Here is a 16,399-nt window from a genome sequence, read left to right on the forward strand (position 1 = left end):
AAAAAAAATAGCTAAGGTATAGTAATAAAAGGATTCTTAAATATTTGAGTTTATATGAGAAACCAAGGAAAGAAAGCATTTAAAAAAAAAAGAAAATAGCCAATGTTTTAGAGTAATTTTAATATGGAGTATAAATAGCATTTGACAGAGAAATAAGAATTGCTGGCAAATTCCAGTATGGTGTACACAGAATGTTCAACAGTCGATGAGTAAGTATTATAGAAACAATTATTTAGAGTGTGGCAGGTAAAGGGAATGAAATACAAAAGCAATTAGCTATGTATGCAAATCATGCTGAAGAACAACCGGGTAAGGCAGAGACTGCCTAGATATTCACCAAACCATTTCTAATTTTCATATCAGGTGAACTTCGTTTCCTAGCTAACCTTGCAATTGAATGCAGCCATAACAATGTTTTGGTCAATGGAAAGAAGGCCGAAGTATGTGCTATTTCTGAATTTCATCCTTGAAATAAACTTACAGAGGGTTCCCTCATCTCTCTCTCATCTACTGTCTGAATGGAAAGGACTCTAGAGGAAGTAAAGCCATGAAAAAGCTGGGCCTGCATAGCTATATGGGACCACCTGCACTTGCTCATATCATAACCCAACTAGACCATATCATGAGTGAAAAAGAACTTTTATTGTGCTAAACTACTGAAATTTAGAGCAATTTAGTCTGTATTTAGACCAGTATAAATAGTTGAATGGCTTAGTCATCAATAGATGTGGTTACCAAACTCCAGTTTCTGGAGACTATATTACAGAGTGTGTTTATGTCTGTAATACTGAAAAAGAATTTAATTGAGTATTAATATTGTATATTTTCAAAAACATGCTAGCAAGAGTAGGAAAATAAAAACATGCCAATGGAAAGGGAATCCCCAGCAAATAAAGTCTGCCAGTGAGGCTACTCACAGCTGGCCTTTGTTGCACACATGCTGTACATCCTGATGAAGGACATGCTGAGTGTGTAACTCGTACACGAAAACTATCCACTAATGGAATCACATGTTTTGATTCAATGCTCATCAAAAAATTATATTTGGGATGTGCTGATTTGACTCTGAAAGGGGAACAAATTGGCTAGTAGACTTGGAGTGTCTATTTTCCCTAATGATTATATTCATTATCAAAACTGACATCCATGCCTTGTAACCATATTTAGCACATCTCAGTCTCTCTCAGTTCAACCTACCCTGAGACACTGTAAGAAAATTCAGACTAACTAACTAACAGAGCATAGTTACCTTGGCAGGCAATCACTGTAAGGTCCAACCTGAGCAAACTGGGATTCTCAACAGATGAGTTTGTTAGTTGCATTAAGGGCCATCGTGTTTTTCTCATACCAGCACTTAACATGTTAATTATCTGTTCTGTCATTTGAAATGTGTAAGGTAGAAATACCAATCTATAATTTAAAAGTTGAGCAAATGACATCTACATGCTAGGGAACAATTCTTATTTTGCTAATCTTTTCTAAGGATTCTGGAAAAAGCTGTGGAAAAATCCAAATATTAGTTATGTCTTAACACAACTGCAAATATGTGCCATCAGATAAAACAGAACCTTTTACATTTATAACACACATAATACATATATAAATATGATGCCAGGAATAAAAAAAGGTGGAAAAATAAATTATGTCTTTAGTTCATAGTAGAGAAATTGAATGTAAGGTTTCTAAAAGTTCTCAAATTGAAACTGTTCTTTTACTGTCCCTCACTCACCCAGCTTCTGAACTCTGTCTGCCTAATTTGCTGCCTTCAGCTCCTGCCTCCGTGCCATCCTTGCAATACCGACCTGCTCCCTTCAGGCTGTCAGCTAAAGTAAACCCTTGTTTAAGCTCCTTTTGTCACAGCAGTGAGGAGAGTAACTGACATAGTGTACAAACAACCAACAATAGTTTTCTGCTACAATAAGTAAATGCCTATTTACATTCAAATTTTGAAAACGGAACTTATCCATAACTCACTTGATGGTATAAACTCACTTCACAAGGCCTGAGTCACCTTCAATCCTTTATTATCTCACAAGTTAACCCATTCCTGGCTGAGGAACTGTACTTATAAATTATAAACTAAATTGAGGGTTGCCAACATAATCAAGAAGATAAGAATTAGAATTGCAGGACTCCCCTTAACATATCTCTTTTATCTTTCACTCCATGAAATCAAGATACAACATTTTTATTTTCAGTAATGTACTTACACATTTCGGCAAGCTATGGGCTTGAGAAAACCAACTTCATTTCCAGTAAAATGTGTTTCATTACCGCTGAAATCTTTACAAATTATGTTGGGTGCTGGAAAACACGGAACTAAAGACAGAAAAAGTGAACTTTTTTCCCTCAAGATTGGCAAATTACAGAAGAACTTATAACATTATAACAAACTACTTCCCATTGTAATATGTGATAGAAGGTTTTAACCTAGACTAGAAGTTAAAGAACTGCATTATATATATGAAATGCATGGATATGAAAGGCAAATATGATAGTGGTCTCCTCGTACAATAATATAAACATCGCCACACTGTTTTAGATCTGTGCATGGAGTTTAGTCTTTGCCTCTAATAACAAAAGAACTGCAAAGTATTATTTTTTTTAAGTTTCCGCTCTAAGATACATACTTGAATTTTTATTAGCAATATATTTGGCAATTATCAATTTATTTTAACATAATCTATGGTTTATATCTCCAGCTTCTATTATTTGAGATGGTTAATGCAATAGAAGCAGTCAAGAACTCTCTGAATTAAGGCTACCTCGCTAGGGAAGACCGTCCTAAATGAGGACAAAGTGAGCTGAGCACCAGCATTCACTGTTGCTTCCTCACTGTGGACATTAACCATCTGCTGCCTCCTGCTCCTGCCTGTGCCTGTGCCGCCTGACACTGAGGGAAAATATCCCCTTCCTTTATCTGTTTATCAGGTATTTTAACACAGCAACAAGGCAAGTAACTGGTACTACTGTACTGTACACTGTTTATGGCTTCCATAAACATATTTGGATCTTGATTCCTTTTAGGTCTTGATACAGTGTTATTTCAGCATATCAATCCATACTCACAACCCAAGACACAATAAATTAGTAGTACAGATGTTACTGTGTGCCAGGCAGAAATTGTCCTAAAAGTGTTACAGCTTCCTTGTGTAAAGAACTTTGAAGTAAGGATGACCTTATCTGGGTTATTTTTGTCTCTTTCAGCCTTTGAATTCCTTGTAGGTAAAAATAACACTAAGAACACCTACATCACAGGACCACTGTGGTTAAATATATAAAACTATGTACCATATATTATTTGTTTGCCTGAGACCAGGTCTCCTGAAGCCCAGACTGGCGTCAAATTGCTTGCACATGGCCAAGGCTGACGTTGAAGCCCTTCATTTCCCCACCTTCCCATCCCAAGAGCTGGGATTAAAGACGTGTGATGCCATGCCTAGCTTAATAAACATTTTCTTCTTCAACATCTGTGTGCACGTGCTACTAAGGATTGAATCTGGGGCCTAAGGCATGGTAGGCATGCACTCAACTACTGAGACAGAGCCTCTCAGTGAATGTTAAAAGTACTAATATTTTAGGGTAGTTTCAGCAAAAATTTACCTCTACAATTACCACCAACAATCATAGTTCTCTGGGTTTTGGTTTACTTTTTTTTAATGTTAAAACTAGAACTCTGTATAATAAAATACGCAAAGACTTTATGGCTCTATTATGAAAGGAAAATATTTTCCATTTGATTTGTAATTATTCTAAGGCTTTTAACAAATTAGACTTTGTTTTGTTTTGAAGCCAGAGCAGTACATGAAAACAGTGACAGAGGGGTGGTGGTGGAGCACACCTTTAACTTGTGAGGTAGAGGCAGGAGGACGTCTGTGAATTCGAGGCCAGCCTGGTCCAGAAAAACTAGTTCCAGGACAGCTAGGACTACTAAACACAGAAACCCTGCCTCAAAATAAAATAAAACAAAATAAGTATCTTTAAAAAAAAAAAAAAGAAAGCAGTGTCATAAAACTCTAGGAGATGTCCAGAAATCTCTTAGAATCCTCACAGTTCAAACCACACAATCCATAAACTTTTTATTTAATGTACTTTAAAAATCTAAATCAAGGTGGCACTCAAGATAAAAGACACAGATTCAATTTAATTAAAAACTATCATATAAAATGAAGGAGAAGAAAGTAAAGAAGTAATCACATTAGCCTATTTTGCTAAGAAGAGAGACTGTAATCAAGCCTCCTTGTAGTTAAGACCAAAGCTTTATAATTACACAATTAAAAGAAAACACATCAACTCACCTGTAACTCATTGCAGTGACTTGTTCTGAATCATGATTTAAAGGATACAGAGTATAATAGAAAAAGCTTTCAATAAAAACACTCACAAAACAATTGTTTTTCCATATAACTACTTTCACTATGACTCCAGATTCACAGCAAGGCATATGTTCCTTTCTGGTTGCTTAAGGTTGTGAAGGTGGAGGTGTGGAAGGTAGAATTGCTTTCTCGAGACAGACTAGGGCTAGTAGGGTTAAGGCTGTTTTAAAGCTTATGTTGAGTGTTTTGGTGGGTAGAATTCGGTGTATAATTATCAGGAAGTAACCTAGAGAAGTTGAGAACAGGTTGACAGGTAAGGATTTGTTTGGTGAGAGGTTGGTTGTAAGGTTATTAAGTTCTAATGCTATGGAAAACCCTGTGATGGTGACTAGTAATGCTGTAGTTTTTAAGTATCATGATACTGTTACGATTTGGACAGTTATACACAAGGCAGGTATACAAAGGGCAGGGAATGAACCAGCAGTTCAGTACTTGGCTAGCATGAGCAGGGCCCTTGATTCAGTCTTCCAAGAGAGAAAAAGAGCAAAAGAGAATACTAAATCTTTGTATGTACCACAGGCTGGTCTCGCCTTTGAGTGCCAGAATTATAGGCAGGTAACTACACATGGATAGATCAGTAATTTTATGTCTTTTGGTTTTTATTTCTTGAGATAAGATACCAATCTGCAACCAGACTCATAATCCTCCTGCCTCAGGCTCCAAGTGTTAGGATTGTTTATAAGTGTGAGCCACCATGTCTAGCTTAGATCAACAATTCTTTTTTTTAATAATTTATTTAACTTTATTTTATGTGCATTGGTATGAAGGTATCAGATCCCCTGGAACTGGAGTTACAGACAGTTGTGAGGTGCCATGTGGGTGCTGGGAATTGAACCTGAGTTAAGAACAGTCAGTGCTCTTAACCACTGAGCTATTTCCCCAGCCCTCTAGATCAATAATTCTTAATTAAGGTGATTTTGCTCCCCAGAAGGCATCAGGTAATTCTTGGAGGCACTTTGGTTATTACCACAGGAGAGCTGCTACTAGCATGGCGGATAGTAGCCACAGACACCACTAGACACCCCAAACAATGAATTATCCAATCCAATGTTAACAAAACAAACATGGTAGCATACCCCTGCAAACCCCTATACCCAGAAAGTAGAGGCAAGAAGATCAGAAGTTCAAAGCCATTCTCCTGGCTACACAGCAAGCTCAAGACCAGTCTACTCTACATGAACCCTCTCAAATTGAGATTGATACTCTTCAAAAAGTTTTGTTCTCAGCCAGGCAGTGGTGGTACACGCTTTTAATCTAAGTGCGTAGGAAGCAGAGTCAAGTGGATCTCACTGAGTCTGAGACCAACCTGATCTACAAAGTGAGTTCCAGGAACAACAGGACTGTTGCACAAAGAAACCCTGTCAAAAAAAAAAAGAAAAAGAAAAAGAAAAAAATTTTTTTGCTCTCACCATTCATTCCTAAATCATTTTTTAAAGCTTCACATATCTGACATTTGAAATTTTTCATTATGAATTTAAATAGCTAGAAAAATGTAGTTTCCAGCACATTAAATTCTGTATTAAAATTACAATGCTATAGTATTATTTAAAATAAAATTGAAAATTTGATGTTCATCATCATCTTTGAAAAGGATCTTTTGTAAAATTAAGAAATCTTATTTCTGCTTGGTGGTGGTGACGCATGCTTTAATCCCAGCACCTGGGAGGCAAGGCAGGTGGATCTACTGTGAGTTTGAGGTTAGCCTGGTCTACAAAGTGAGTTCCAGGAGAGCTAGGGCAACATAGAGGGACTCTGTTTTTAGAAAAACAAACAAACAAACAAACCTCCCATTTAAAAAAAATACATATATAATAGCATTTGTTAAAGACTAAAATTATGCCTTAAAAATGGGACCTTATTTGGAAATAGGTTCTTGGCAGAGTTATCAAGTTAAGATAACATTATTAGAGTAGGTACTAACCTTTTATATAAAAAAGAAAATGGCCAGGCATGGTGGCACACACTTTTAATGCCAGCACTGGGAAGGCAGAGAGGCAGATGGATCTCTGTGAGTTCAAGACCAGCTTGGTCTACACAGTGAGAGCTACACTAGTCAAGGCTACATAGTGAAATACTGTCTCAAAAGAGGCAAAACAAAAAACAAAAAAACAAAAAACAAACACAAACACACACACAAAACAACAAAAAACTGGATACATGGACGGAGGATATGAAGGCATACAGGGAGGATGCTGTATGGAGGTGGAAGCAAAGACTAAGTTGATGCAATTGCTAGACAAGGAATGATAAGAATCTGTGGCTGTGTTAGGGCTTCTTTTGCTGTGGAGAGACACCAAGACCACAGCAACTTTTATAAAGGAAAACATTCAACTGAGGTGGCTTGCTTACACTCCAGAGGTTCAGTCCATCAACATCATAGTGGGACATGGAGGAGGGCAGGCAGATATGCTGCTGGAGAATTAGAGTCCTACATCTCGCAGGCGACAGGAAGTGGCCTGTCTTACTGGGTGTGAGTTTAGCACATATGAGACCTTGAAGCACAGCTCCACTGTAACACACTTCCTCCAACAAACCACACCTACTGCAATAAGGCCACACCTCCTAATAGTGCCATTTCTTTTGGGAGCCATTTTCTTTCAAACGACCACACTGGCTACCATCAGAAATATGAAAGGCGGAAAAGGAAATAATTGTGCTCTGGAGTCTGAGAGCACAGGAATCTGGAAACACTTTGATTTCAATTTCAAATTCCGAGCCTCAAGAGCACACGTAAAGACGGAAGGTTAGGACCAATGCTACAAAACTGCCCATGAGCTCCACATACGGGCTGGGGCATGAGTGTGGCTGCACTTTCACATCCACTGTCTCAGCTAAGAGTGTCCATTGAGATAAAACACCAACCAAAATCAACATGGGAGGAGAGGGGTTACTTCAGCTTACAGCTCCACAGCACAGTCCACCACTGAGGGAACTCAGAACAGGAGCTCTAGCAGGGTAGTAACCTGGAGGCAGGAGCTGATCCAGAGTCGATGAAGAGTGCTGCTTACAGCTTTTCCTCGTGGCTTGCTCACCCTGCACGGCCCACAGAGAACTGGGCCTTCCCATATCCATTATCAATCAAGAAAATCCACCATAGGCCGATCTGGTGGGGGCATTTTATCAACTGAGAGTCCCTCTTCTAAACTGACTCTAGCTGTGTCAAATACTGTCTCTAAAATAGCCATAGTCTATCTAAAATACCCCAAACATCTCAACTGCAAGTCCCTGTAAAATCAGACATAAGCTACTTTCTTACTCCAAGAGGAAGGAATCAGGCCACAGTCACAAATCAAAGCAAAACTAAAGTCCAACAGTTTAATGTAAGCTCAGTGTCAGACTTCCTTAGGGCTCCAAGGGGTGGGAACCTGGTGGAGGACATAGGTCACTGGGCATGGCTTTGACTATCCTTATCACTAGCCTGTCCTTTCTTTGCTTCCTGGCTGCCAAAATGATGAGCAATTTTCCTCCAGCAAGCCTTTCCATTAGAGTGTTTCTTCTGTCTTACCACACGCCTAAAAGCAAGGGAGCCAGCCGGTGTAGTAATCTAACAAATAAAGCTTCCCCGAAGATCAGAGAAGCAACAACCAGCCATTAGCTTTTACTTCTACATCACACCAAAAGGGCGATCCTGTCTTCATGAATTCTCAGACTGAACGCTCTATGAAACTTCAGACTGTATCCTCAGACTGAATCTTCAGACTACATCTGAGCTTCTATGTCCTCCTACCTTATATTCCTCTCTCTACCCAGCCATATTACTCCTGTCTCTACCTTCTTAGTGCTGGGATTAAAGGTATATGATATGATACCAAGCGCTGGGACCACCTCTGTGTGAGCTCTGTTTCTCTTATAGACAAATTCAATCTTACATGGCCCAAGGTAGCCTTGAACTCACAGAGATCCATCTCCGTCTGACTCTGTCTCCCAAGTACTAGAATTAAAGGTGTGTGCCATCACTGCTTGACCTCTATGGCAAACTAGTGGTTTAGCTGTGCACTCTGATCTTCAGAAAAGCTTTATCTGTTACAAAACAAAATATCACTATAAGCCAGTCATGGACTGAAACTTCCAAAACCATGAATCAAAAACAAATCTTTCCTTATTTCATTTTTTATCTCAGATATGTTATCCTAGTGACAGAAAACTAACACATGTGGAACACATTTCCTTGTTAGACAGCCTTTTAGCTCTGTCTGCAGACTATCTAAAGTCAGGTCTTCAAAAGACAAAACAGTAGTTTTTTAGTCTAATTATAATTCTTTTTTATCTTTTCTTTTAAGAAATAGGGTTTCTCTGTGTAGCCCTGCCTGTCTTAGAATTTGCTCTGTGGACCAGACAGAAATCTCAAGGTCCAAATCAGGAGCAGAAGGAGGGGGAGCACAAGCAAGGAACTCAGGACCTCAAGGGGTACACCCATACACTGAGACAATGGGGATGATCTTTCGGGAATTCACCAAGACCAGCTAGCCTGGGTCTGGAAAAGCCTGGGATAAAACCGGACTTACATAGCGGACAATGAGGACTACTGAAAACTCAAGAACAATGGGAATGGGTTTTTGATCCTACTGCACATACTGGCTTTGGGGGAGCCTAGGCAGTTTGGATGCTCAACTTACTAAACATAGATGGAGGTGGGCGGTCCTTGGACTTCCCACAGGTCAGGGAACCCTGATTGCTCTTCAAGCTGATGAGGGAGAGGGACTTGATCGGGGGAGGGGGAGGGAAATGGGAGGCGGTGGCGGGGAGGAGGCAGAAATCCTTAATAAATAAATAAATTTAAAAAAAAAAGAATTTGCTCTGTGGACCAGGTTGGGCTCAAACGCAAAGATCCACCTACCTCTGCCTCCAGAATGCTGGGGTAGGCTGTGAGGTTTCAGAATTCCCTAGGTCTACTTCTCTTTTGCTGCTGCTGATCACAATGCAGAAGTCTCAGCCCTTCTCCAGCACCATGTCTGCCTGTGTGTCGCCATGCTCCCAGTCATGACGACAATGAACTAAACCTCTGAAACTATAAGCACACTCCCAATTACATGGTTCCTTTATAAGAGTTGCCATGGTCAGCCAGACAGTGGTAGTGCATACCTTTAATCCCAGCACTTGGGAGGCAGAGGAAGGCGGATCTCTGTGAGTTCGAGGCCAGCCTGGTCTACAAGAGCTAATTCTAGGACAGCTAGGGCTCCGACACAGAGAAGCCCTACCTTGAAAAACCAGAACCAAAACCAAAACAAAACCACATGTCCAAGGGTGGGCAGATGGCTCAGTGAGTAAGCACAGTTGCTGCCATCACCTTGGCTTGACACCTGGGAACAGGGTAAAAGGCGAGAACTGACTAGGGCAGGGTCCCCTGACCTCAGCACACGTGTATAGCATAGTCCCAGCACCTACACCCACTGGTAACTCCGGTTCCAGGGGATTCAATCCTCTCTTTTGACTTCCACAGCCTCCGGCATGCACACAGTACATATGCATCTACTCACACACATACACATAAATTTTTCAAAATTTTTAAATAAGAAAATGGAACATATAAAAGCCCTAAGTAGGTGGCACCTGTGGTACTTTGAATAAAAATACCCCACCCCATAGGCTCATATATTTGAATGCTTCGTAATCAGGGAGTGGCACTATCTGAGAAGGATTAGATATGCTCTCTGCCTGTGGATCTGAATGGAGCTCTCTGCTACGGCTCCAGTGCCATCTCTGCTGCCATGTTTTTGCCCTGGTAATGGACTAAACCTGTAAAACCACAAGGAAGCCCCCAGTAAGGGTCGCCTTGGTCATCGTGTCTCTTTGCAGCAATAGAGCAGTGACTAAGACAGTAGGGTACGACACACCTTTAATCACAGCGCTGGGGAGGCAGAGGCGGGAAGATTTCTGTGAATCTAAGGCTTACACAGTGAGACCTTGTCTTAAAAAGAGATGGAAACAAAACAACAAAAAACCCTGACTAAAGAACTATATTTAGATTTCTGTAACAAAGCTTGGGAAGTAAAAAACTAAAGCTATTTAAAGAGAAAGATATGCTTATTGTAATTTAAGTATTATACACGTACCCCAAAACATTTCATCATACATTATGTTCAATAGCTATGTTTCATATATCAAGTAAAAATAAACTTAAATAAAAATTTAAAGACATGAGCTAAATAAGCATATTCTAAAGTTTTAAATAAGTATTAAATAATAGAAAACACCCCAGCTTATAAATTAAGAAAAATTGCTTTTTAACTTAAAAAGTAAGACTGGCTATAACTCTGGAAGAGCATGCAAGAATCCCTAGGTTCAATCCCAAGCACCAAAATTAATTAGTAAATTAACTAATCAATTAGTTGAATATTTACAATTTTTAAACAGTTTCCAAATCTAAATTGTTCTGAAAACTGAACAATTATGTCTAACACAACATAAAACATATTTAATAATTACCCTTAGGGCTTATGCATTATTCTTTGAAGTAGGTAAAATCTTATAAAATATTTTAAAGAAACGATTCTGGAAATCTTACCATGAGCTGTGTAGTTTGTACAGTTAACTGGTTCTTGCGTAGCATCGTTTATTTTTGGTTCTTTACAAATATATGTTTAAAAAGTTAAGGAGATTTGAATTACATTTCTAGCATAAAATAGTGTTTTAAATGTCTTATAACTCCTACTGATTCACATGAAAAGAGAGACTTTGTTGCATTAGTCAACAAATTCAGATACAAAAACACTTTTAAACCTGGTGTGGGGATGCATTCCTTTAATCCCTGCATTTGGGAGGCAAAGGTTTGTGGATCTCTGAGAGGTCAAGGTCAGCCTGGTTTACAGAGTGAGTTCCAGGACAGCCAGGGCTAAGGAGAGAGAGAGAGAGAGAGAGAGAGAGAGAGAGAGAGAGAGAGAGAGAGAGAGAGAGAGAGAGACCCTGTTTCAAAACAAACCAAACGAAACCTAAATATACTTTTAGTGTTACTTAGGTAATAGTTGAAAATTAAATTATTATAGGAAAGTTGTATAAAATAAATTTCTACCAAAAGTTCTAGCAGACAATGCCATCTTCAGAGAACAACAATTAGGGAATAAACAATCAAATTAAAAATCTCGCCCAGCGGTGTGGGCTCATGTCTATAATCCCAGTGCTACGAAAGGCAGAAGCAGGTAGATCTGAGTTCCAGGATAGCCAGGGATACACAGGGAAACACTGTCTCAAAAAAACTAAAATAAATAAATAAATAAATACCTTGACAAAATTAGTTTAAATTTAAAAGCAAATCAGTTTCCAAAGCTGTGGATTCAAACAATTCACACTTAATTTCCTGTAACACAAAGAGGCAAGGAAGACACCATTTGTTATTTCTATGCCACAAAGGAACAGATGAGGGTCAAACTTAAGAGTGGCTAATCCAGCCGTGTAGACAGGCAGCCAAACCAGGTATCCTGATTCCAAGCCTGGGACACTTACACTGACTGCAGGAAGGTGGCTGTTTTTCGACTTCAGTAGGATTTTAAGTTTCTGACAACCCCTCTGCTAGGTGCAAAACCAGTGAGAATGTTTTCAAGTTTTCCTGTCTAAAGATGTTACGATTCACACTCCACTGGAGTCGGTGTGCTACATACAAGATGTCTCTAGTCACGGCTCCACCCTTTCTTAGGGTTTCTAAGTCACTCCTGGAAATTCCGTCTTTAGTTAGGCCATGAAGACAGTGTGCAGAGTTCTACAGCTCAGTCACTTCTTAGGATACTCGTGTTTTTCCTAAGACAAGGCTAAACTCAGTATGTCAGAAACTCCGTGCTTGTTGGGATTAGCAAAATCTGACGTAGCCTGTGAAAGCCTAATAGATGCCTCTCCTCAATTCGCATACAGATGGTATAGAATTTTCTGAATTTTAACATTTTTCCTAGCCTTTCTTGCTTCTGCAGGTTTGAGCATCTATAGACAAATGTTTGAGGCATTGTGTCAGTACTCAGTTTTGCTCAAACACAGTGACTTGAGTATAACACATTTCACCTTGTTCCTCTATTTCAATTCTGTTGTAATAAGACAATTTACCTAATCCTAATTCAGATTTGTCATTTGTAAATAACAGCACAAGTGCTGTGCTAATTAATATAAATGCCCTTAAGTCGAGTGTCCCTGATACCAGCATGTTTTATTCATAAGAAAATAAGCATAAATGATTTGCTCATTCAAGAGCCCCCATCCCTAACTGAGGAACTATTGCCAGTGGATGGCTTCTCAGTTAGACAGTCATAGTTTTAAGAGCGTGGTCAATCATGCATGCTTCAGTGGATAGCCCACACCTCTGAGGAGCTGAGCAACAGGGATTTGGCTCCCTAGGGGTTTTTTTTGGGGGGGGGGGGCCGTTAAGAGGGAGTGGGACAGTTGAAGCAGATCTGAAAGGAGTTAAGAGGTGGAAAAGTCGCTGTGACTATACTCAAATTCCACTGGATGAGATTCTCACAAAATATTAATATAAATATTATATCTTAAAACATCTAAGGGGATCTCTTATTTTAAAACATAAAATGATAATTGGTCTAAGATCACAATTGCCTGGCAATTGTGGCTGGAGGTGATACATGTAACGTTAACGACAAACGAGAAACATGCACTGGCTCCCTCGTAATATTTGTCTCCCTTAACACCTGCGAACTTTCAAGGAGGTGTCTATCAATTTTTGCAATTCCAGTTCCTGGGACAAAGCAGGGATGTGCGTTTGAATAAGCGAGCGCACCGGTAAAAACACAGCCCATCAGAAAGGGAAGTGCCAGCCACTGGTCGGGCCAGGAAGGTACGCAGGGCTCAGCCCTCGGTCTCCACAGCCCGCTTACCCTCCCGGGGTCCATTGTCCCTAGGGCCACAGCCGAGGCCACGGTCCCCATCCCACAGCCCCGGGTCCTGCTGAGCGCCTGACAGGGGCGGCTCTCCGGAGGATATTGTCCCACTCTGAGGTCCTCACACTTGGGCGTCTCCTCGCTCCCGACGGCGCCGGAGGCAGCAGCCCCCCAGTGTCCCGCGGCGACCGTCACGAGCCACAGAGTGCGAAGGAGGCCCGGAGGCCCTGCCGCTGGGGAAGCCCGACCCGCGGGCCAGGCGGCCACCATGACGGGCACCGCGTCCTCGCGCTTCCGGTTCCGCCTCCGAGATGAGGAAAGGCCTTAAAGGGGCCTGGCTCCAATGGGGCAGCTTGGGTCTTCAGAAGGCTGCTCCCTGGAGTAAACTGGCACAGTCACGCTAGCGAGATTTTTTTTTAAACAAACCTTTTTCTTTTTCTTTTTTTAATATTTATTTATTATGTATACAATATTCTGTCTGTGTGTATGCCTGCTGGCCAGAAGAGGGCACCAGACCCCATTACAGATGGTTGTGAACCACCATGTGGTTGCTGGGAATTGAACTCAGGACCTTTGGTAGAGCAGGCAATGCTCTTAACCTCTGAGCCATCTCTCCAGCCCGAGATTTTTTTTTTAAAGTATGTTCTCTTGTCATACTTGAACAGGGGCCATGCTAATTTCTGTATCGTTCCAATTTTAGTATATGTGCTGCCAAAGCAAGCAAGGGAATTAAAAAAAAAATACACCATGCTAGGGAGATAGCTCAGTGGGTAAAGGCACTTGTTCTGAGCCTCACATTCTAAATTCAATCACTAGGACCCACAAGGTAAAAGGAGAAAACTGACTTCCACAAGTTGTCCTCTGCCCTCCACACAAGCGTTGTAGCACAAACATAAAATTAAATAAATAAATAAAGTGAATATAATAAATACACAATTAGGGGCCTTCCCAGGTAGGATTCCCTGAATCTCCTTGTGATGAACCACAACAGGCACTTAAGTACTAAGAGAAGGACCTAGTGTTCACCTAGATGCTTGTCCCAGGTCCTAGTGGGCACCACCATTGGACGCCCCAAAGGATGGAGGTTTCCCTATGGTTGGAAGAATTTGGATTTCGTTTGTCTAGAAGCCTCTGAAAGCACATACTCCTCTGACCAGAGTGTGATTACGTCATACACACGTTACACAGCGTTACAAGACCAAGGACTGGAGTTCAAGGACTATGTAAAATACAAGGCTAAGAATCAGAATGTCCGCAGGGTAGTGGTGCTACACACCCCTAGCCTCAGCTCTCAGGAGGCAGAGGCAGGTGGATCTTTATGAGTTCGAGGTCAACACACTCTACGCGGTGATTCCCGGGACAGTCAAACCTACACAGGAAAACCCTGTCTCAAAAAACAAAACAACACACACAAAAAAATCCGAATATTGGTAGTGGAGAGATGGCTCTAGAGTTGAGAACATTTGTTGTTTTTACAGAGGGCCTGTTTAGTACCCAGCACCCATGTAGTGACTAAAGACCTCCCGGAATTCCAGTTCCAGGGGACCCAAGGACCCCTTCTGGCGGTGGTGGCTCACACCTTTAATCCCAGCACTTGGGAGGCAGAGGCAGGTGGATCTCTATGAGTTCGAGGCCAGCCTGGTCTGTAAGAGCTAGTTCCAGGACAGGCTCCAAAGCTACACAGAGAAACCCTGTCCTGAAAAAACAAAAAAAAAAAAGAATCAAAATATCAGTCACACATCTTACAAGATGATAAAAGCAACTGTTTGTTTAACTTCTACTTGGACTTGGAATGGTCTAGTTGATTTTTAAGATACAACATAAAGAACACCAAAAGACTAAAGGAAGCAGTTTTGTGGTTCAGGTTTATTGGGATTGTGTCAAAATTAGATGGTTTCCTGCTGAGTGCAAGAATACTGCTGATCTGTGTAGCAATTTTAGTGCAGATTTAAAACAATTACTTAGAACTGCTGATGCTTGGCTGATTAATCCCATTATGGAATCTATTTTTATGGTTTTAATGATTATCTTTATTCTCTTCTATGATATGTAAATGTGAAAGAATTAAAAGGTTTCTATAAGACAGCAACGAAACTCTAAAACTTTTGACTCTTGAGCTGGGAAGGTGGTGGAGTTGCCTAGCAAGCACAAGTTTCTGGACTTAGTCTCTAGACAGGGTTTCTCTGTAGCTTTGGAGTCTGTCCTGGAACTCCCTTTGGAGACCAGGCTGGCCTCTGCCTCCCGAGTGCTGGGATTAAAGGCGTGTGCGCCACCTCTGCCCGGCTCTCCAGCATCTCTTGAACAGAAAATTGACTCTTGAATTGGTGACGTGTTACAGTATTGAAGATGTATCCCTTCTTCAGAATAGCCCTTAAATCTGTTATTTGTCTGTAAATGAGGTTACTTTTCTTTTTGTAGTCTAGTGATCTCATGAATTACCATGATCACATGCCTGCTACATTACTGAAACTTTGATGAGAACTGAAATCTCATTATTTTTAACACCAAGTTTCTTTGTCATATAAAGTGACACAGAAACTCTCTAGACTTCTACTGAAAGCAAAGGGTATGAATAGCAGCCTCACTATGTATCTTAGCTATGCTAGAACTCACTAGATACAAGAGGCTGATATGGGACTCAGAGAGAGCTGCTTGCCTCAGCCTCATGAATTCAGGGATAAAACATAGGTATTACCACGCCCAGTTACATTTTCCCTAAGATTTCATATAAATGTATCTTCATTCATTAAAGATTAGTTTTGTACATAGCAAATGTCTAAGAAAACAACCCAATACCTATTTCTGTTGCTATAACAATATATGAGATACAAGATTGTTACTCAAATCTTTTTTGTATTTGACTATATATAACATGAAATTTTTCCCTTGGTAATAACATCAGGAATCTTCTATATCCTTAGTACATCATTTAATTCTGGGCATCATTTAATTCCCTAACCATACTCCTGCTTCACAACTGTTATTGCATACTTTGCTGCAGTAACTGAATCACCACTTAAGGCCTGTTCACGGCTGGGAAAAATGTGTTTTTGTTAGGCGTTCATCTCAAAAGTACAAGGAACTGAGTTTGATCCCCAAGAGCTATGAAAACAAACTCCTGGGGCGTGGTAACATTTTTGTAATTCTTTCTATTCAAGTACTAAGGAGACAGAGACAGGCTGATTCCTGATCTCTGGGGCCTCCAGGACA

General features: G+C 40.5%; 1 protein-coding gene and 1 pseudogene across 1 annotated transcript in view; both read right to left on the reverse strand.

The window, feature by feature from the left end:
• The window catches only part of Tm2d1 (TM2 domain containing 1), a 34,750-nt gene extending 21,262 nt beyond the window's left edge, over window positions 1-13,488 (reverse strand). Inside the window, exons 1-3 of the mRNA XM_005353443.3 lie at window positions 13,293-13,488; window positions 10,882-10,955; window positions 2,211-2,319 (exon numbers count right to left, since the gene is read on the reverse strand). Of these exons, the coding sequence (XP_005353500.1) occupies window positions 2,211-2,319; window positions 10,882-10,955; window positions 13,293-13,459 (350 nt within the window). The 5' untranslated portion in view covers window positions 13,460-13,488. The remainder of the gene's footprint in view (window positions 1-2,210; window positions 2,320-10,881; window positions 10,956-13,292) is intronic.
• A 321-nt stretch (window positions 13,489-13,809) lies between these two features.
• On the reverse strand, window positions 13,810-13,909 carry LOC113456702 (annotated as a pseudogene).
• Between the last annotated feature and the right edge of the window lie 2,490 nt (window positions 13,910-16,399).

Source organism: Microtus ochrogaster, chromosome 10 (genome assembly GCF_000317375.1).
Source record: "Microtus ochrogaster isolate Prairie Vole_2 chromosome 10, MicOch1.0, whole genome shotgun sequence".
Lineage (NCBI taxonomy): Eukaryota > Metazoa > Chordata > Mammalia > Rodentia > Cricetidae > Microtus > Microtus ochrogaster.